The sequence below is a fragment of the Amblyraja radiata genome, chromosome 37 (assembly GCF_010909765.2).
Source record: "Amblyraja radiata isolate CabotCenter1 chromosome 37, sAmbRad1.1.pri, whole genome shotgun sequence".
NCBI classification, from domain to species: domain Eukaryota; kingdom Metazoa; phylum Chordata; class Chondrichthyes; order Rajiformes; family Rajidae; genus Amblyraja; species Amblyraja radiata.
This window is the reverse complement of record NC_045992.1, coordinates 11,196,540-11,218,848: the sequence shown is the minus strand read 5'-3', so window position 1 is coordinate 11,218,848 and position 22,309 is coordinate 11,196,540. Positions and strand designations below refer to the sequence as shown.

At 42.9% G+C, this 22,309-nt stretch overlaps 1 protein-coding gene across 3 annotated transcripts in view; it reads left to right on the top strand.

Moving 5' to 3' along the window:
- The window catches only part of wapl (WAPL cohesin release factor), a 137,548-nt gene that overhangs the window by 46,563 nt on the left and 68,676 nt on the right, over window positions 1-22,309 (top strand). For all 3 annotated transcript variants that reach the window (XM_033012600.1, XM_033012601.1, XM_033012603.1), the window contains exon 4: window positions 5,804-5,922. In XM_033012600.1, coding sequence (XP_032868491.1) covers window positions 5,804-5,922 — 119 coding nt within the window. The remainder of the gene's footprint in view (window positions 1-5,803; window positions 5,923-22,309) is intronic.

The window sequence follows — 22,309 nt, the reverse complement described above, 5'->3', positions numbered from 1 at the left end:
CATACCATTCGCTTTCTTCACTGCCTGCTGCACCTGCATGCCCACTTTCAATGACTGGTGTACCATGACACCCAGTTCTCGCTGCATCTCCCCTTTTCCTAGTCGGCCACCATTTAGATAATAGTCTGCTTTCCTGTTTTTGCCACCAAAATGGATAACCTCACATTATCCACATTATACTGCATCTGCCAAACATTTGCCCACTCACCCAGCCTATCCAAGTCACCTTGCAGTCTCCTAGCATCCTCCTCACAGCTAACACTGCCCCCCAGCTTAGTGTCATCCGCAAACTTGGAGATGTTGCCTTCAATTCCCTCATCCAGACAAGGGAAATTTTTCATTTCTAAAATCTGAATGACAATCATTGGAAAACTATTTAAATTTCATTACAGGTTTTGACTTAACAATGTTGTGACCCACAGTTTTGCTGGGTGTAAATGACAAGAGATTGTAATAACAGCATACTAATTGCACACAATGGATCTCTTATGGAACTGTGGCTAAGCCGTTGGCTACAAAAGGCCAATAAGATAAGTCCTTGAGTGACACAGCTGGTAGAGTTGCTGCTTCATAGCTCCAGAAATTGTACTGGGGTAATCTTTGTGACATTTGAACGTTGTCCTTGCTACAGCTTGGGTTTTCTCCTATCGCTCTGGTTTCCTTCCATATCCCAAAGACACATTTATAGTTTGTTTGGCTGCTATGAATTGAGGTACGCAATTGCGATGGGGGTGATTACAGGAAAATAGGTCGGGGTGAATGGAAATTATGGGTTTGCACTGAGAACCTGCGGAGACGAGATTGCAGATGCTGGAATCTCAAGCTGCAAATAAACAGCTGGAGGATCTCGACGGGTTAGGCAGCATCTGTGAAGGGAAACGAGCCGTTGATGATTGAGGTTGAGACCCATCCTCGGGTAAAGAATGTGTCAACCTAAAACGTAAACTGTCCAGATAAATGAATAAAGTCACCGCAAGGTTCTGATGTGGGCCAGCAAGAAATAATGCATTAAATTTTCAACAAGGTCATTTAAGCTATAACTTTGATTTTTTTTTTTAAGCATTGTAGACTGATATAACAACTAGGGGTATTAAAATAAAATAATTTAAGGTTGATCGTGCAGTGAGCTGGTTCAAGATAGGGCTCCCTAAAATCACTTTTTCAAGATGCCAATTTATTATAACCATATAACCATATAACAATTACAGCACGGAAACAGGCCATCTCGACCCCTCTAGTCCGTGCCGAACACATAATCTCCCCTAGTCCCATATACCTGCGCTCAGACCATAACCCTCCATTCCTTTCCCATCCATATAACTATCCAATTTATTTTTAAATGATAAAAACGAACCTGCCTCCACCACCTTCACTGGAAGCTCATTCCACACAGCTACCACTCTCTGAGTAAAGAAGTTCCCCCTCATGTTACCCCTAAACTTCAGTCCCTTAATTCTCAAGTCATGTCCCCTTGTTTGAATCTTCCCTACTCTCAGTGGGAAAAGCTTTTCCACGTCAACTCTGTCTATCCCTCTCATCATTTTAAAAACCTCTATCAAGTCCCCCCTTAACCTTCTGCGCTCCAAAGAATAAAGCCCTAACTTGTTCAACCTTTCTCTGTAACTTAGTTGCTGAAACCCAGGCAACATTCTAGTAAATCTGTATTAAACGGGCATCTTTCAAGACTTGTCACTTAAACAGACTCTTCAAAATGCAGAGCTTGGGGTTCTTATGCCATTAGTTTTCAACTAGTTCAGTCTGTTCAGTGTATGAAATGAGTTAATCAAATGGAGATAATTTAATTATTCAGTGGTTTTGCTGCAAAATATACAGAAATACACAGGTCATCTTGCCTGAAGGTAATCTATGAATAGAGACACAGAGATACAGCGTGGAAACAGGCCCTTCGGCCAACCAAGTCCATGCCAACCATCGATTACCCCCTCACCCTGGCCACAAACTCTTTGAATCACTTCCCTCTGAAAGGCGACTCCGGACTGTCAAAGCCGCCACAGCCAGACATAAAAACATTTTTTCCACGAGCAGTAGCTCTACTCAATAACCAAAAGTCTGTTGACTCATTTTGCTCTGGTATTTTATTTCATTCACATGTTTAAACTATAATGTTTTATTATTAATGTTTAATGTTTTATGTGTCATTCTTAATTATTACTGTATGTCATGTTGTTACTTGCGAGCGGAGCATCAAGGTAAATTCCTTCTATGTGTACATACTTGGCCAATAAACGTATTAATTCGTTCAATCATCCTCCAACATTTTCGCCACCTCCAACGGGATCCCACTACTGGCCACATCTTCCCATCTCCACCCCTCTTCTGCTTTCCGCAGAGACCGTTCCCTCCGCAACTCCCTGGTCAACTCGTACTTTCCCCTGTAACTGCAGGAGAGACAACGTCTGTCCCTTTACCTCCCCAGTCGACTTCACCCGAAGACCCTGACAGTCTTTCCAGGTGAGGTAGAGGTTCACTCGCACCTCCTCCAACCTCATCTGTATACGCTGTTCCGGGTGTCAATTCCTGTACATCGGCGAGTCAAGACCAGGCTCAGCATTCGTTTTGCTGAATACCTCCATTAACCTACCTGATCTCCCGGTTGCTCAGCTCCCATTCCCGATTTGACCTTTCTGTCCTGGGCCGCCTCCATTGTCAGAGTGAGGCCCAGCGCAAATTGGGTGAATAGCATCTCATATTTCGCTTGGGCAGCTTACACCCCAGCGGTATGAACATTGACTTCTCTAACTTCAAATAGCCCTTGCTTTCCCTCCCTCTCCATCCCCTCCCAGTTCTCCCACCAGTCTTATGACCACATTTTATTTCTGTCTCGCCCAATCCCCTGACATCAGTCTGAAGAAAGGTCTTGACCTGAAAGGTCACCGATTCTCTCCAGAGATAGTGCCTGTCCTGCTGAGTTACTCCAGCATTTTGTCTACCTTCAATTTAAACCAGCATCTGCAGTTCTTTCCTACACATTATTGTTGTTCTTGCCAGCTGCTACTGTCTCTAACTATATAATTATTTTGCCTGTTGGATTAATGATTTATCTGGGTCAAGAATAGATATTCGCAATTGGTCCAAGCCAGCAGTGACTGAATTAGCTGAATCAAATAGATTTGTGGCTAGAAAACTGAAAATTTGATGCTAATCATTTAATGCTTCTCTTGCACAAGTCTGTGGCTCCTTCAGTCAGAAATACCATTAACAATTCCTATGCACTGCTATCTGGCTGCTGGTGGCATTGTTAGTGATATATACAAAGGCATAAAGTTCTTTGGACAGCGAGCTGTAATTAAGCACAAGCAGATATCAGCTGCAGGCCTTGTAAAGGTAGCACAGAACATTTTTTTTAACCTAATTTGAGCCCCACTTGAAAAGGGTCCCTGGTCTCCTGATCAATGTTTATCCCTTGGTGTCCAAAACTAATCGGCTTTCAATCAGTTAACTTGTTGCTTGAACCTGCTGTGCTTAAATGGCATAAGGATGATGTGGGAGGGTTTTGTTCGTGTGTTGCAAAAGTTGCAACAAGAATGTAGGACCTAATTTTTCAATATAATCTGAGGAATTTGTCAAGATTTAACTGTGATTGTAACAGAAATTGGAATATTTTACAGTTGCAAGCAGTATTATTACAGCCCCTTAAAATGTGCTGACTGTCCGCTAGATGGAAATTACTGCTGCAATATCAGATGGCCATCATATCCTATCATAAAATATGACAGTCGATGGTGAATAGCAATGAGCAAAGGGCAGAGCTGGCAGTTCAATGTTCCAGTGTACAGATAGTACAGGCATGATAGAGATGCAGGTAAGGGGGGGAGGGGGTTAGCTTTTTGATTAGGGAGGACATAACCACGATGCTTCAAGGATATTCTTGGAGGATCATCCATTGAGGTGCTAAGGATGGAACTTAAAAACAGGAAAGGAATAATCACTTTGATGGGAGCATTATAAGCTCCCAATAGTGTGTGGGGATACGAAGAGCAAATGTGCAGTGAGATTGCAGAAGCATGCCAAGTTGCAAGAATGCCAAGAGCTGCAAGAATGTCAAGTTGGTGTTTGTGGGAGATTTCAACTTCCGTAATATTGACTGTCTCCCATCGTATCAAGCTTTTGGACATGATGGAAAGCTTCCAAGAACTTTTCCTTATTCGATATACGGAGGTTCCTACTAGAGAGGGCACAACATTGGACAACCTCTTGAGGAATGAGACAGTGTGGCTGACTGATAGTGGAGGAGCACTTTGGGATTAGTGGCCATAAATCTAATGGTTTTAAAGTAGCTATGCAAAAATATAGGACTGGTCCAAAAGTTAATGTCTTTCATCCAGGCTAGGCTGATTTTGGAGGAATTAGGCTAAAGAGATTTGCCAGGATGCAGCATTTTGTGTCCACCATATGGCCATATATTGGTCTTCAAGTACGTTACTGATAATTTTGTTCCAATCCTTGATAAAAGCCTAGTTAATGCTGATTTTCTGATTAATCAGACTTTGTTTCCAAACTGTCCTACTATAAATGTAATTAATCAGAAAACCCTCAAGTTCAGAACACTTTGACTTGCTGCATTTGCTCTAACGAACTGTAACTAGATGTGACATGGAGTGGAACATTTACAGCCTTGCATGAATCAACATCTTTGACCATTCGAGACAAAAATGCAGTGAGACCTGCAGCCCTTTTGCACTGGAACACCAGTGTGGATGGTTTTGTGCATGTGCACTGTTCTACTTGTCCTCTGAAGAAGTGAATAACATTGCTCAGTCACGAATGGTCACACTTCTGGCAGGTCACTAGTTCTGTCCTGCAGATCAATCTGATGGCGTGTATTCTAATAATGAAACCTTTAGTCTTGACTGTACATCTGCAGTGCCCTCCATGATGTTTGTGACAAAGCCCTATAATTTATTTATTTGGTTCTGTACTCCACAATTTGAGCTTTGTAATTAAAAAAATCACATGTGGTTAAAGTGCACATTGTCATATTTTAATAAATGCTATTTTTATATATTTTGGTTTCACCATGTAGAATTTGCAGCAGTGTTCATACATAGGGCCTTTGTCCCAAACATTATGGAGGGCACTGTGGTCAAAATTGTTAGATTATCATAGAGTTCTCAGCATGTTATTGGGCATTTTACACGAGGAGAGAATATCCAAAGATTTTGTGTTTAAAAGCAAATTGTTAACCTAAAAAGTCTTCTTCAATTTCAGGAGACAATTTGAACATGGGAAACATCCACATACTTATGACAATGCAGTCCTGGCCAAGCAAACTGCTTCAGTAAATTTGTTTTGGGAGAAATATCAGTCAGCAGTCTCTCTTCTGTTCTTTACATAATGCAGTGGGACATGTCCTAGATCATGGGATAGATGTGAAGGATTTCAGTAATCAGGCTGCAGCTAATCTTTACAAATGACTGGCATCACTTTGCTATTTATATTATGGTCAACTTCAAAATTGTTTTGCCACAACCCAAGAAGAAAACCTAAATGAACCTTGGATGAATTTCCTGCAGAATATAATATTGTTCTTAGTACTTCGATCTCAGTGTATTATTGAAGCATGATTTATTTGATTTGCCATTTGACTGCATCAAAGAAATTATTTAAGGATGTGGAAAGTTCTTTCTTCTAATCATTAACTACACGTATTGGAATCTGGCCAATTGAAGTTATTCTAGAGTAAGCCAACAATGTGGTCTGCTATACCATAAATTACAACGCATAACGATAAGAGCTTTCAGAAGCCATTGTATTTCACATGTGGTCATCTGCACTGTTTCAGATCCTCTGGAGCTCACTGACGATCCAAATCTCACCTTCCCTGAGGTTGGTAGGAAACAAATGAACAGACAGGAAAAAGCCAAGGAAAACACCAGAAAAATCTTCCATGGGCCTAAACGGGTAAGCATCCCAAGCTGCTGGTATACACAGTTTCCTTTGCGCCCGCGCTTAGTATCTTGCTTGGCTGAGTACATGTTTAAGTCTTTAACAACCGCATTCAAATTTAATTTACAGTCCCCATTTCTTGAAAGCATAGTGGTAAAGTTAGGCCATTCTGATGTATGAAAGCAGAATTAGGCCATCTAGCCCATCAAGTCCACTCTGCCATTTAATCATGGCTGATCTATCTTTCCCCCTCAACCCCATTCTCCTGCCTTCTCCTTGTAATCAGTGACACCCTTATGGGCCTGTCCCACTTGGGCGATTTTTCAGGCGACTGCCGGCGACTCGCTTCCTTCACCAGCTCGTTATGCAGGCGGGGGACAGGGCAAGCGGGGGGGGAGCGCTGTCTGAAATTCACACGGTGCAAAGCCAGGGTGATACAGACACACACCGGGATGAACAGGAAGGTTGGCGCTGTAATTAAGACGGCTAAAGCACAGTGTAAGGTAAGTCCTTTAAAAGAGGGGGGAGAGGAGGGAGAAGGGGTGGAGACAACTTTTAAGAAGCCAGAGATACACGGCTGTGAAGCTCAACGAACATTTAGCATTACCGGTCGGTTATCCTCGGTTCTGAAAACGACTGCTTACGTTTTTCCCCCCAATGAGCCAATGAAATTCAGCAACGGCTACAACCTGCGAGAACCTTCGACCTCCTGGCAACCCACCTACGGCACGAGAATTCCCGCTACTCTCCATGGCGGCTTCATTCTGGTCGAAAAATTCGCGGCGACCACAATGAGGCCGCGACTAGTTCCCAAAATGCGGGAACTCCTCACGACCATGGCGGTGACTCCCCGGCATCCACCCACGCACATGTGGCTACCATGTGGCGACTGCATAGTCTCCTAAGTGGGACAGGCCCGTTACTAATCAAGCACCTATCAGTCGCCGCTTAAATGCCCAAAGACGGCCTCCATAGCCTTCCGTGGCAATGAATTCCACAGATTCACCACCCCCTGACTAAAGAATTTCCTTGTCATCTTCTTTCTAAAGGTACGTCCTTTTATTCCGAGGTGGTGCCCTCTGGTCCTAGACTCTCACAAATGGAAACATCCTCTTCACATCTACTTTATCTGGGGATTTTATTAATTAATATGTTTCAATGTGACCCCCCCCCCCCCCCATCCTTCTAAAGTTCAGCGAGTACAGGCCCAGAGCCGTCAAACTCTCATCGTACGTTAACCCAATCATCCCTGGGATCATTCTCATAAACCACCTCTGGACCCTTTCCAACACTAGCACATCCCTCCTCGGATATGGGCCAAAGACTGCTCTTAATACTCTAACTGTGGTCTGTCCAGTGCCCTATAAAGCCTACATCTGTGTACCTCTGAATAATATCATGTCTTTTTCAGCCTTCCACAAACTGGCAATGATTTCCCTTCAAGTTCAATAACCCATTAACATCAGCCTTGAATGTACTCAGCATGTGATTAACTTTAGCTCATCGAGGTAGAGGATTTCAAATTACAATAAGTGTAAGAAGACAAAAAATATAAGCAGCAGTGACCCACTCAGTCCTTTGTGTTTGCTCCACATTTCACTTGTATTATGACTGATCTTCACCTTGGTACCATTTTACTGCACTATAACCCCATCTACCTGCACTTTAACCCATACCTTGACTCCATTTATGTATACCATTTTCGCTTTAGTGAAAATGGACAAAATATTGATGTCCACTTGGAGAGCTTGAGCTGTACAACTCAACTTTGTCATATCCTCTTCAAACTCGTAAACTCCTTCAAAAAAATCTACTATTAAAAAAAGTTTGATCAAGATTCCTTTTCTTTATTTGAAACTCTGGGAAACATTGGATTACTGTATTCGACTGCTTTTCCACACATCCTTACCAAGGCTTGTATGCTCAGAGTGAAGGTTTCTTGTATGCAAATCCCTACATCCTAAGGCCCAACATACGTTTTAATTTCCTACTTGCCTTGCTGTTCCAGCATGTTTGTGATTCACCATACAGTGTAATCTCTTCTACCCCACCCACACCACCACCACATTTCAGATCACTGATATGGGTTGTAAAATGACCATGACTTGATCCTGTTTCACCCGCTGAGTTTCTCCAGCATTTTTGTCTACCTATGACTTAACCATAAACCATTATGGTGACCCACTAGTTACAGCATGTAAACCTGAAAATGCCCATTTCTACTGTTTTCTTCATTGCATGCCGATCTATTATTTCAATTTCAGGAACTGTAGTGCTTGTACACCATTGTGGCAAATATAATGCATCCAGATTTTCCTTTCTGTTGCACTCTTATTTAAAAACTTGAAATTTATCAAATGCATTTTTCCTTTAAGTGGTTACTCAAACTTGTGTCCCCAGTACAGTATTACTATTAATAGATTCCTGGGTTTTCACTAAGTAATTCTGCGGTTGATTCCCAGTTTCCTGTCACATCTCCTTTCTTCAACAGGGTTAATTTGCTACCTTCATTTCTTTAGGAACTATTTTAAGCATCTCAGGAATGCATCTACATTCCTCAACTTTTATAACTAAACTGGTGCTACTAATGTTAAAAAATCTGTCTCAATTCAAGTACTAAAGTTCAAGTAATGGTCCTTCACAGCTTGGAGTCTCCTGCCAATTGGTAAGTGGGAGAGCCTGTTAAACAGCTCTTAGCTAAGGATAGATATCGCATGTCTGTTCCTTGACCAGGCCTTCAGTCAATCAGTTGCAGGTCATGTTAGTCATTGTACATGAATCATTGAACCAACATGAGACCATGTAGAAAGACAAACCAGTAAGATTCTCAACCCATTTCTGTGCTATTTCACTTCGCCTGTTAGGCTTCTGCCTTTGTTTTTCTAATATCAATGTCCACCAACTGTTTTCTCACACATGCTGAGTCAGACCAGTCAAATCGTGACCATGTCCCAGTTCCGAGTCAGCAGCTCTCGTCTCTTGAATACGCGTTGAAAAAGTTGACTGATGGAAACAGTTGCACTTTCCTGCGATGTTTTCAAATCCTTCACCACTTTTGCCGGCTCAACAATTCCCGGCTGGTGGAGCTGGTGCCTTCCCTCATCGTCCTGGTGCTGTTGTATAATGGGATCGGTGCTGGAGTACGAGGGTAGCAGCAAAGATTAAGGTGGGATTAATGTCTCGAGGCCGCCATCACTGACCTTTCTGAAATTGGCAACTGGATGGTATGGAAGGGAATGATCAGCTGTTGCTCTGGAGTCTGCTAATCATGGTTTTGATTTCGGAATTCTTCAGACTACAGCAGATTCAGCTCCAGCATTGCCTGAATGAAGGCCTCTGTGGTCCTGCCAAGAAACCTTGTGTTGCTATGTAAACAGAGCTGCTTGCTGCTGTTAGAGGATTAGTCTTCATAGTTCTCAATGCAAGATCAGAGCCGTGTGTATTCATTTACATTTCTGTTTGCACTCAGTAAAACGTTTGTTAAACCTCTTTCCCCGAAGAAGCATCTTTAGTGTTAGCTATCTATGCTGCTGATTTCATGTATTTAGCATTGGAACGGTGAGAGAATGCTGAATGTTTACAGTGAGGGAGTAATTACTGAGAAGTTGTCAAGTTAAATATTATAACTGGTCATTTGTGGGCAATGAAAGTTTCCAAATGCCGTTCATAAATATTTGTTCAACACTGCACTTTATGAAAGAACCTGTAGCCCTTCTCAGTTTGGCCTGCATGCAATTATCAGATCAAGGAAGAGCAGACCTTGTATGCCATTGAGATGCACCTTGCAAAGTAGAGGGGTATTATTATGAACCAACTTCATAATGGGCAATTCCAAGTGAGAAGGTAGGATTAATGACATGCTGCATGTAGACACTAGAAGCATCCTGTGGAGGCTGTTCTATACTCTGACAAGAGCCACTTCATTGATAAGTGCGCAAAGTCCATTAGTAAATGGCTCCATGGAGTTGTAATATTAATTGCTGTTTGAGATGTGGGAACATTTTTGAAATTCGTTAAGGATTGAGTGCCTGCATGGCTGTTCTGTGCTTTTTAATATAAGTAGCTAGAGTTAATGGAATATTGCAGTGCCAAATGTTGAATCTCTCTTGGACTGCATGCAGATAGAATTACACAAACAAAGCTGGAAAAAATTAAGAACTCTTCTAATGTCCGTTCTACTTGTGTAATCTATGCACTCATTGTCCTGCTGCCATGGTATGTAACCCTTTGGTGCGTAGCTTGTATATGTACCTCAAGCTTTTTTTCTGGTGATTATCTGATTGAAAGTGATGGAATATGTGAAGCAGGTATGGTATGGGTGGAGTGTGTGAGGGGGGGAGGGGGAGAGGAGGACATCAGTTTAGTTTGCTTGGATTTTGCAAAGTCTTTGACATTCCTCATTGAAAACTAGGCAGTGGGAGTTGTGAATAGGCAGGAGAATCATGTTATTAGCACCATCAATGTGGTTAAATGCATTTTTATAGTGCATTCTACAATTTCAGAGTGCGCTCACAATTTTAAGGTAGGATTACACAGTCATGTGCTTTGCTGCCCACAGCAGCAATATGGAGTTTGTAAATAGACTGGTTGAGGAGAAGTGTGCTGGCCTGGAGAAAGATTACTACATGGCTATTTGCTAGGCTAGGAAAAGAAAATACAGTAAATACAGCAGATTTGCATTTGAAAAACTAGGTTCAGGTCAGATTAATTTATGTCATATATACCAGAATATAATGAAATCCCTGGCCCACAGGCAACCCAAGAGTAAATGGTATACTTAGAGTAATGAATGACCGATGCAAAACAGTTTTGTAGGGTCTCAAAATATATTGGGTTTGGTCCCATATTCTGCAACAGTTCCCTTATGAAGAGTCGATGACTATAAGGCATAAGGCATAGTTTCAGATGGGGTTTATATGAGTAGAGAGGATTCCCCCGGTGAAGTTTTCTGAAGGGCAGCTGGGAAGATACTTTGAGAATATCTTTGTGACTACTTCTGGGGCACATACTAATATTGTGAGCGCATGTGGTTTTGCAAAATATTGTCCAGATCCAAAACAAATATATTCGCTATAACAGTATTTGTGGGCGTGCTGATGTTTTTTTTAATAACACTTGCGAACGTTTTTGTGTGCAAAAATGTTTTTGTATGAGAATTGTTTTGTTTGCTGTCAACCTTTGAATGTGAATCCTTTTCAGTTTCAAGTGTTGTTAATCAACCTTGGACATATTTGAGAATTTTGCTGAAGATTTAGAATTGGTTGGCAAGTGCTAATACAACAGAAAATGCTTGGAACACTCAGCAGATCAGTCAATACATGTGGGGAAACTTTTCTTTCTCTTTCTACAGATGCTGCCTGAATATATCCAGCATTGTGTTTTTATTTCAGGTTTCCAGCATTTGCAGTTTTTATTTTATTTTCATTTCTAGTGCCAGTTTTGGTTTGTGGTAGCCATTTAATGTTAGGATGTAATACTAAGTGAACTGGCAGTGTAACTGAGACACCCAGAACTGCAGATGATAAACACATGCTGCAGCATTTATTTGAAGTAGTCAGAGGGGATTGTGACTCGAGGGATTAGAGATGAATAAATGTATTTCCTCTATAATCTTCAAGGTTTAAGAAAATTGGCAGTGGTTGCAAACTTTTATTTCTGTCCTCACTGGATGTACTGCGATCTTAAGGATTTGTGTGTGTGTGATTGACTGACTGACAAGCATTTTTGCGAAAACCAATACAGACGCAGAGCTTGCAGCCTCGGGAGCATTATCAACCATTTATGTAGCAGAACAGGAGGCTATTTGGCCCTCCAAGCCAAAGCACCACTGTGAACAAGACACAAAGTGCTGGAGTAACTCAGTGGATCAGACAGCATCTCTGGTAAACATGGATTCAGGTCAGAATCCCCCTTCAGACTCATGACCTGAAATGTCGCGTATCCATGTTCTCCAGCGATACTGCCTGACCCACTGAGTTTCTCCAGCGATGCTGCCTGACCCACTGAGTTACTCCAGCACTGCCTTTTTTGTGAAGTAGAATCTGCTGTTTCTTGTTTCTACCATTGGTGACAATCTATTTTGTTCTATGCTGTGCGTTTCGCTCTGCTCAGATGAATGTACATTGATTGTCAGGAATGTACATGAGCATTTGCCTAGTTTGTGGGTGAAGTTTGGATCTCTAAAGTCTAAAGATCCTAACCTCACACAAACTAGGCAAATGCTTAAGTAAATTCTCGTTGCTAAATTTCCATTTTAATGTTTGTTCCACCTTCAATTTTTTTTCAATCATTGCAGCCACAATGAGTTAATGCTCAGTGTTTAAACATTAACTTGGAACTTTGTACATAAGTAAATGTACTCAATATTTTAAGTTGTTTATGGAACTGGTTTTCAGTGTAACATGAATGTTGGTTGCTAGTGCCATGGTTATCTTTCTGGGTTAAGAAAAGCTAAAACAGGATTTTAATGTCTCAAATAAGCAAAAAAAACTATGTTAGTGAAGTTTGCAAGATTTGAGCTGTGCATTTATACATGGCTGTTGTATTTAGATGTTGGGCTGATTGTGTCTCATTTCTATCTGTATTCTTTGTTGAAAAGATAATTTATATTGCAATGGTCTGTACAGGCATTTCCCAATGTGTGGATTAGGCAATTTGCGTAAACTCGCACTTCAGTAGACATTTCCCAATAGGTGGTCCTGTTTCCTGAATGACCTGTGTTATTGCAACAGGAGGATAGCGAGGGATTCTCGTCCGTTTTATGGATTTAAAAGTGTCACCCGGGCCGGTTACTCTTCCAGTTTCGGGCACTGTTGGTTTCACACTGGGAAGGCATGCAGGAACAAGGGAGGTGGTGGAGAGCAAAGATCTTAGAGCAGAGCAAGATGGGCTACTCCTGCGAAATACAATGGGCTGACGTGTAGTACACTACGGAGGGGATCCTGGGCATTTTTCCCTGCCCATTTTAGTAACCGGAGCCTACCTGACCCGACCCGACTCGCAGTGTAATCAATGTTGCGGGGCAACAGTTTGTGTGTGTGATATAGGGTTAGATTCATAATTCTGTCAGTTCATACTTCTTGTCAAGAATAAAATTTGACTCTGGTAATTGTCTTTTTTAATGTTTTTTAAATCGTTTCTTTTTAAGTGGCTCACAAGCAGTGTTTGAGTTGATTTTGTAGTAACCGGAACCGACCCGACTCACAGGGTAATTGACATTGCGGGGGAAGTTTTTGTGTGTGATATAGGGTTAGATTCATAATTCAGTTAGTTCATAATTCTGTTAATTCTTGTTAAAGAATAAAATGTTTATAAACACACATACATGAATGTGATATAAATGTATATAATCATATAACACACACAATTATATTTCTTCTGATCCAATGATGAACTTTATTTCAGACTAGACAAGGGACATTAAATAAGAAACATTGTAAACCTCCCCGCAACTTCACACACACTAGGCCTTATCCCCCCCCCGGCACTCCCTCGCCTGCCCCCACACTACAATGTCTCCCCCCCCCTCCTATGCCCCTCTCCCCGCTGCCCCAGGCCGCGCACTCCCTCTCCCCGGGCCCCACACTCCCTCTCCCCGCTGCCCCGGGCCGCTCACTCCCTCTCCCCGCTGCCCCGGGCCCCACACTCCCTCTCCCCGCTGCCCCGGGCCGCGCACTCCCTCTACCCGGGCCGCGCACTCCCTCTCCCCGGGCCGCGCACTCCCTCTCCCCGGGCCCCGCACTCCCTCTCCCCGGGCCGCGCACTCCCTCTCCCCGCTGCCCCGGGCCCCGCACTCCCTCTCCCCGGGCCCCACACTCCCTCTCCCCGGGCCGCACACTCCCTCTCCCCGCTGCCCCGGGCCGCGCACTCCCTCTCCCCGCTGCCCCGGGCCGCGCACTCCCTCTCCCCGCTGCCCCGGGCCGCGCACTCCCTCTCCCCGCTGCCCCGGGCCGCGCACTCCCTCTCCCCGCTGCCCCGGGCCGCGCACTCCCTCTCCCCGCTGCCCCGGGCCGCGCACTCCCTCTCCCCGGGCCCCGCACTCCCTCTCCCCGGGCCCCGCACCCCCTCTCCCCGGGCCGCGCACCCCCTCTCCCCGGGCCCCACACTCCCTCTCCCCGCTGCCCCGGACCACGCACTCCCTATCCCCGGGCCGCACACTCCCTCTCCCCGCTGCCCCGGGCCGCACACTCCCTCTCCCCGCTGCCCCAGGCCCCACACTCCCTCTCCCCGCTGCCCCGGGCCGCACACTCCCTCTCCCCGCTGCCCCGGGCCGCACACTCCCTCTCCCCGCTGCGGAAACAAAGATCCGATCTTTGGCCGGAAGCAAGATGGCGGAACAAGATGGCGGAGCAAGATGGCGGAACAAGATGATGGGGACTGGTCGCTAAAATGGGTCCTATAATCACCCATGAATCCGCCCATGAGCGTACTACATGTTTGCGTGAGAGTAACCCATCTTGCTCTGCTCTAAGATCTTTGGTGGAGAGCAACTCTTGGCGGAGTCACCGATATCTCCCACAAGGTGCAACAGTAAGCCCTTTAACACGGCTGCCACTCCATCTGGTTGTTGCAGCTCACGTTGTTGCTCCTGGCTGATAGCACTTTCTTCAGGACGTGCTCGGTTCCTGTCGGCCGTTGCTTTGTCCACTCCTGCAATCGCTACCTTCTCGTTCCACCATGTGTAAAATGGTGTTGACATCTGGGGTAAGGAGGCAGCAACGGTGGAGGGGGGAGAGTGGCTCAGTCAACAAACGGCAGCCGAGAAGAAGAAGCCGCGGCTAGTGAGAGATGAGGGAGTCCCCCAGTGACCGAGCGTGTCCTGTCTGTGGTGGCAGCCTGAAGAAAGCGCTGTAGACCAGTGGCTACAACGTGAGTCACAACAACAACCGAGTTAATTGGATGTTGTGGTACCTGGTGAAGAAAGGCTTGCTGGTATAGACTAGAGGCGTTGGCGCCTAGGTTTAAGGTGAAATAACAGAATGCTAATTCTGTCAGAAGAAGCACCCCGATCCACAATCTCCAGAGATGCTACCTGACCTGCTGAAGCACTCCAGCACTGTTGTTGCGTCTATTGACCTGCAGCTGCGGTTCTTAAATTCTTAAGCTGAAGCTCCACCTAGTTTTAAGGTGATTTCGACCTTTGTAAAGTGTCACTTGCATATGGGTTTAAGGAACCCTTATGTAAATCAGGGAGTGTCTGTATGTAAATCAGGTAGGTACTAATGCGACATGCATGGGTAAAACTTAATGGTTCACATCACCGCAGTAGCGTAATCAAGTCTTTATATGGATTGGTTTAAGAAAAGCTTATCAACAAATGTGTGCACCGGTTTATGGTGAGGTTTGGCTGGAATAAGTAACTTCATCCCACGAGCAGACCCTGACAGTGTGACTAATGGCCATGTCAGTGCTGAAGCTTTAAGCCTGTGACAGAGCAAAACTGGCTGCATTTTTATGTCAATTACCAGCAGTCGAGCGAGCAAACTTTTGACCTTGTCAGAACTGATGCTGTTAGCCTAAAATTTTGGAATTGGAATCTTGGGCAGCTTGTATCAGCAAGGTGGCAGTATGGAGGTTCGGTTCCAGAGACTCAATGATACAACCTGCAGCAATTTGCCAGGGAACAATCGTCATGTAAAATGTACTCCTTTGTCGCAGGATGAGAGGCAGGTAATTAAAAACTGAAGTAGATAGATGTTTATTTTTGCTGAAGGTGTTGAATCTCTGAAATTCTTTACCAAGGAGGGATGTGGATGGGTCGCGCATTAGCAGTATTTAAAGTGGAGATGGATATCTTTTTAATCAGGAAATTAATGAGGCTATGTTCACGTTGATTGAAGCACCAAGTAATCTACTCCTGCACTTATTTCCTGTGTTCCTGAAAAGCGCATGTTTCACAAAGTTACTTTGGTCTCGGGTCAGCAAAGGAATGCTCGGAACATCAAGCCCGGCTTTAACTTTGGCTGCAAATCAATGGTTCTCACAAATTAAATCTTTCTAAAGTGCATTGATCACTCTGACATCCATAAAGTGGTCGCTGGTAACTGTATATGATCCCAAAAGAATGGTGGCCAGTTAATTTATTTTGTGTTGTGTGAGAGGGAAAAAATGAGTCGTTACGTCATCTAATTTGAGACCTTTGGTATCTGCCAAAACCAGCTTCATTTAAAAAAAATCCATGTGGTGTGCCAATCTGTAATATAGAGTGTGCAATTTACCACAGAGCTGGCTGTCAGAAAGAACGGTTTAAAATGCTGGAGTAGCGCATGAGTCTGCAATTTTCTGAACTTGGAACGGCATCAAGCCACTCAGTGTCACATGTGATAAGGGGCTGGACAAATATGTCTGTCCTAACCTCCTGCCCCCTCCATATAACAGCAGGAACAATTTATTAAGAACACCACATACTGCTCAAATGCCACTTTCGCTCCAGTTCCTGTTGTCACCATTCCTGAGAAGGAAGTGTTTAAACTCTATTGAAACCGTAAATTTGTGACCTGAAGTTACTGAACATTTCCTGACGCACGCCCCATATGTACAGTGGGCATTGTATCCCACTCCTCAAATAGACATCATCAGCCATCACGCATTATATCACTCATTATAATGAGGTCACCAAATAACCAAACTTATTTTGACAAATTCTTGTGTATGCTGAGCCACTGTAAATTAAAGTTGTCAAATCAATCTGCAACACTGAGCAGTTAGTAACCTCATTTATCTCCTTGCAACACAGGAGGCCATTTTGACCCATCTTGTTTCTGCTAACGTGGAGCATTCATACATTCCAAATCTCCCTATAACCTATTCTCTCCATGTTCCCATCAATACCCACTGATATTAGGGAGCAATTTACAGTGCTGTATTAACATATCAACCGATGGAATGAGAGAAAAGCAGCAAACTTGGGGACTTCCTCTTTGTCGCGGGGAGAACATACAATGCACAGATAACACACTGAGGTTCAAAAATTCAAAATTGACAGTTATTGGAGCTGCGAAGAGCAGCTCTACAAGCTGCATCAATATCTAGTTGAGTTTGCCATAGGCACAATATGCCACTATAACAATGCTTGGCATGACCTGGCATCCAAATGGCAATCAGGAAATAGTTATTATGGTATTACTATAGTAATTGGGTAAATGTGCAGTCTTTTACCAGAGGAGGGTAATCAAGACCCAGGGGAGGTAGGTTCAAGGTGAGAGAGCAAAGATTGAGTAGGAATCTGAGGAGCATCTTTTTCCCACAGACCAACCGGGCTGGGAATATGGAACAAGCCGTCATAGGATGTAGTTGAGGCAGGTACCGTAACATTTAAAAGACACTTGGACAGTACATGGATATGAAAAGTTTAGAGGTATATGGGCCAAACGCGAGTAGATGGGACGAGTGCAGATGAATGGGCATGTTGGGCCGAAGGGCCTGTTTCTGTGATGTATTATTTTGACTATACTTTGTTCTAACAATACTCCAAAGTGCTTTTACTTCATGTCTTTGGTAATAAGCAACATGTCTGTGGAATAAAGAATAATAAATTATCTGGTGCAATTAAATGTTCCATGTTGCTTGCGTTCTATGTGGTGAATCTGAGGCAAGCAGTAGTTAAGTGCAGTCCAATCCTGCTTTCTTCAAATTTATGTCATCATTATCTGTAAACACATTATTCTCCTCCACCTACAACAGCAAACCTGTAATGATGCCATTTAAAAGTAATGAAAATATATACTTGGTGAAAATGCTATTGCTGTCCTCTCACCAACAAATTAAAAACAGTGAACATTGTTTGCCGAGTGCAGAGTTTATTAAAAAATCTTGACGTTGGGTGAAAGTTGCCCAAATTGTAGGTTGCAGACAGACTGATACATGGTCTGGCCCCCACTCATTCTTGCTAGACTAAAATGCTGGAGAAACTCAGCGGGTGAGGCAGCATCTATGGAGCAAAGGAAATAGGCAACGTTTCGGGTCGAAACCCTTCTGGTGGGGCGGGAGGGGGGGGTGGTGGGAGGAAGAAAGGAAGAGGCGGACCCAGAGGGTTGAGGGAGAGCTGAGAAGGGGAGGAGAACTACTTTCAGTCTGAAGAAGGGTCTCGACCCAAAACGTTGCCTATTTCCTTCGCTCCATAGATGCTGCCTTGCCCGCTGAGTTCCTCCAGCATTTTTGTCTACCTTCGATTTTCCAGCATCTGCAGTTTCTTTTTAAACACTCATTCTTGCTGATCAATTCAACAAAGATCACTTTAAAGCCATTATTTAACTACTTAAAGGAAAGTAATGCTGATGCTGAAAACCTAAAATAACCAAGTAGAGCAAAACAGAAAATCTATATTAACATTTGTATTAACAGCTTTGGGTGAAGCGCCAAAAGGTAATGATGTGGCTTAATTCTATCGTCTTCAGAAGCCACTAAAGGCATTGTGGCGATGTTTGATTTTGTATGGGGATTAACATTTTTGCCTGTATTTTGGGGATCATTACAAGTGCAAACAGTTTGGTCTCTTGGCTTTCATGGGGAGGTTTTCTAATCTAAAGGACAGAAGTTGCTGTTGCCCAATGTCAGGGTAACAAAATTATATTTTGTCCCAGCCTTTCAGTTAAATTTTAGGATTGCATCCCGCAATACCTTTTGTTTAGGGCAATGCTTTAAAGAATTTGTAAGTCATCCAGGAACTGAACAATGTTCTTCAGAGGAGATGGTTTGGATAGGAAGAGAAATCATTAAAACAATTTGCATTTGTTTTGTCTCTGTCATGATGGAGCATTTTACAGTCAGTGAAGTCCTTTTGAAGTGTTGTCACATTGTAATATAGGAAATGTGACAGCCACTTTGCACACAGCAAGTGTGATAATGAGCAGAGGGTGTTATTGTGATGATAATTTGAAGGGTCAATTTTGACCAGCACAGTAGGGAATTATCCTGGGGCTCTTTGAGATGATGCCGTTGTGTTTTTGTGCAACTGAGAGCAATGATGTGAATAACAGGATATGTGGATACTGGAGAAAGGGGGATGCATGAATGCACTCAAGATGGCCAACTTGATACAACTTTCAAAATGTAGCATTGGAGATTCAATGGTGGTTAACGTAATATTGAGAAAGTAGTGTAACAATGTTTAATGTCCATTGCTTTAACATGGAAATGAAAAAGTGTCCTAAATATTTACAAAATATATGTTAATGCTCAGTTGGAGTATTAGTTTTAATATTTAAGAAGGATGGCAAAAATATGTCAAATGGTACTAAGGAAAATAGAAAAACTGAAATAGTGTAACCTTAGATATTTTCAAGGGAGGTGTTCACACAGAGAATATTTTTGATAAAGAAAATTGATTCGAGTAGTAAGATTGTCTGTAACCACAGGGAACAGTATTAAAGTAATTTTTTCTTTACACTTGACATGGAGTGATTTTCATATGCAGCAAGCAATGAAGGCAGAAAAACAGTGAAAGCAACAAAAGTTGGTATTTTTAAGAGTTTTGAATAAAAACGTTTATATGGCTGTTGAGAGAAAGCTCTCTGTGCACAGTCCCGACTGGAAACAAAACCTATTCATTCTCCAGAGATGCTGCCGGACCCTCTGAGATAACCAGCACGTTGTGTCTTTATGTTTAGTATTGTTTGATCTGATTGGGTAGAAAAACAAAGCTCTCGGTACATGGGACAATAATAAAACTAAATCTAAACACCACCTATTGTGCACAAGCTATCAATATGTGAATTCAAACGTAACGGAATCAATAATTCCATCATATTCATCTAAAATGAAAAAGCAGTGTGCTTGGCTAATGAATTCAAATTTTGCAGTTCCGATGGCTCCTTAGATTTCGATTAAAGTTCTTTGATTATAGTTCTTGTTACTTCATTGATGTGTGAGTACATGTCAGAAACCATTTTGATTTCTTAGAATGGCCACTTCAAATTCATGGGCATTAAAAACTTAAGACTTGTCCTGGGCCCAGCATGTAGATGTAATGATGAAGAAGCATGTTGGCACCTCTACTTAGAAGTATGGCACTACTCCAAACACTCTTACAAGCTTCAACACCTTATCTATAGAAGGTATCCTGACTGGTTCCATCATGGAGGGCTAGGCTATTCCAATGCACAAGAGTGCAAGAGAATGTTGTGTGCTGCCCTCCTCTATTGGGGTGTGGTGCTGCCTCAAGGATGTGGCATTTATCATCAAGGATCCCCACTATCTGAGCCATGCCTCTGTCTCACTGTTACCATCGGGCAGGAGATGCAGAAGCCTGAAGCACCACATCAGGTTCAAGAGCAGGTACTTCCCATAATATTACATTAAACCTGTTTATCCTTAATCCAACCTCCACAACAGAAGGCCACAGTCAACCTCTTGCACTAACATGGACTTTTATTCTTATGTTCAAATAGGCATTCAGCCCATCGAGACTACGCCACCATTCAATCATGGCTGATCTATCTTTTCCTCTCAGCCCCATTCTCCTTCCTTCTCCCCATAATCCCTGACACACTTACTAATCAGGAATCTGGCAATCTCCGCCTTAAAAATATCCATTGGCGGACTCTAGCCATCTGTGGCAATGAATTCCACAGATTCACCACCCTCTGACTAAAGTAACACCTCTTCTTTTATCTTTCCTTTATCTTTTCTAAAGGTACGTCCTTTTATTCTGAGGCTATGGCCTCCGGTCCTACACTCTCCCACTAGTGGAAACATCCTCCCCACATTCATTCTATCCAGGCCTTTCATTATTTGGTAAGTTTCAATGAAGGACCCCCTCATCCTTCTAAACGCCAGCAAGTACAAGCCAAGTGCTTTCAAACACTTGTCATGTTCTTCTATTTATATTTTGCAGCAATTTTTTTTTTGGCAGTCTTTTAGAAATGTTGTGTAATTTATATATAATTCGTTTTTATGTTTTCCTGAGTCTGTGACAGCCGTTACTAGTAAGATTTTTAATTTTACATGCACCTCACTGTGCTTGTTCAAATGACAATGGACTCAAATTGATTTTGTTGAATGTCATCCTTCTGGTCAAATTATTATACACAGATTAGATTGACATGGTAAGCCAGTGCCTGCAACAAACATAAATGGGGGAAAAAGTAATGTGATCCTGAAATCTAATACATGTGCAAAAGGAGGTTGTTAAGATAACAAAGATCGGTTTCCTCTATAAGTGAAGCAATGCAGCATCAAAACATAGAGGTTCATAAGGAGCAGAAATAAGCCATTTGGTCCATCAAGTCTACTTTGCCATTCAATCATGGCTGATCTATTTCCCTCCTAACCCCATTCTCCTGTCTTCTTCCCATAACCCCTGACACCTGTACTAATCAAAAATCAATCTGTTTCTGCCTTAAAAGTATTCATTGACTTGGTCTCCACAGCCTTTTGTGGTAATGAATTCCACAGGTTCACCACCCTCTGACTAAAGAAATTCCACCATCTTCCTAAAGGAACGTCCTTTAATTCTGAGGTTATGACCTCTGATCCTAGACTCTCCCACTGGTGGAAACATCCACGCTATCCAGGCCTTTCCAGGTTATTCGGAACCTTTTATAAAACTGGCACAATCTCAGCTGGACTACTGTCTCGGTCAGTCCTTATGCAAGTTCTCAACCTGAAACATTGGCGAACCCTTTGCCTCCATGGAGTTCCTGCATCAGCTCGTTTTTATGCAGATTATTAAGAGGACGTATAGCAGTGGTGTTTGGAATTATGAATGGTTTATCATGGGTATTTAAGAAATAGACCCGGAAAAGGCTGTCTTTTGATTGAAGAGGCTGTTTCAAGTGAAGATGGGACATTTTAAAGGCAGACTTTCCATTGTCTGAGGAAGACCTCAGAACCATCTGAACCATTCCTAACCATCTATCCAAATATCTTGTGAAAGTTGTAATTGTATTTACGCCTACAGATTCCTCTGACAACTTGTTGCTGGTATGGATTGCGCTTTAAGTGAAAGAGTGGCTCATGGAGTCCCTCTTAAATCTCTCAAGCCTATGTCGTTTCGTTTTAGAATTCTCTACTCTGGGGAGAAGACTATAAGCATTAACTTTATTCATGCTCCTCAGATTTTGTATACCTGAAGGAGGTCGCTCCTCGAACTCTTATGCTCTTAAGTAAAATATCCCATCTGAACCATCCATTCCCTGCAACTCAAGCCACAAGTCCAGGTAACATCCTGGTGAATCTCTTTTGCACCACTTTCAATCTAAGTCCTTCCTAATGCTGGGCACGCCAAACACATGGTAGCCAAAGTATAGTTCATTGATGGCTTGTTCAGCTGTGTAATGATATCCCAACTTTTGTACTCAAAACGCTTCCCAGTGAAGGCACTCATGCCAAATGACACCTTCACTGCCCTGTTCACCTGAACCATTCTGGTGTTTCAGTTGTATGATTTACAATTAGGGAGCAC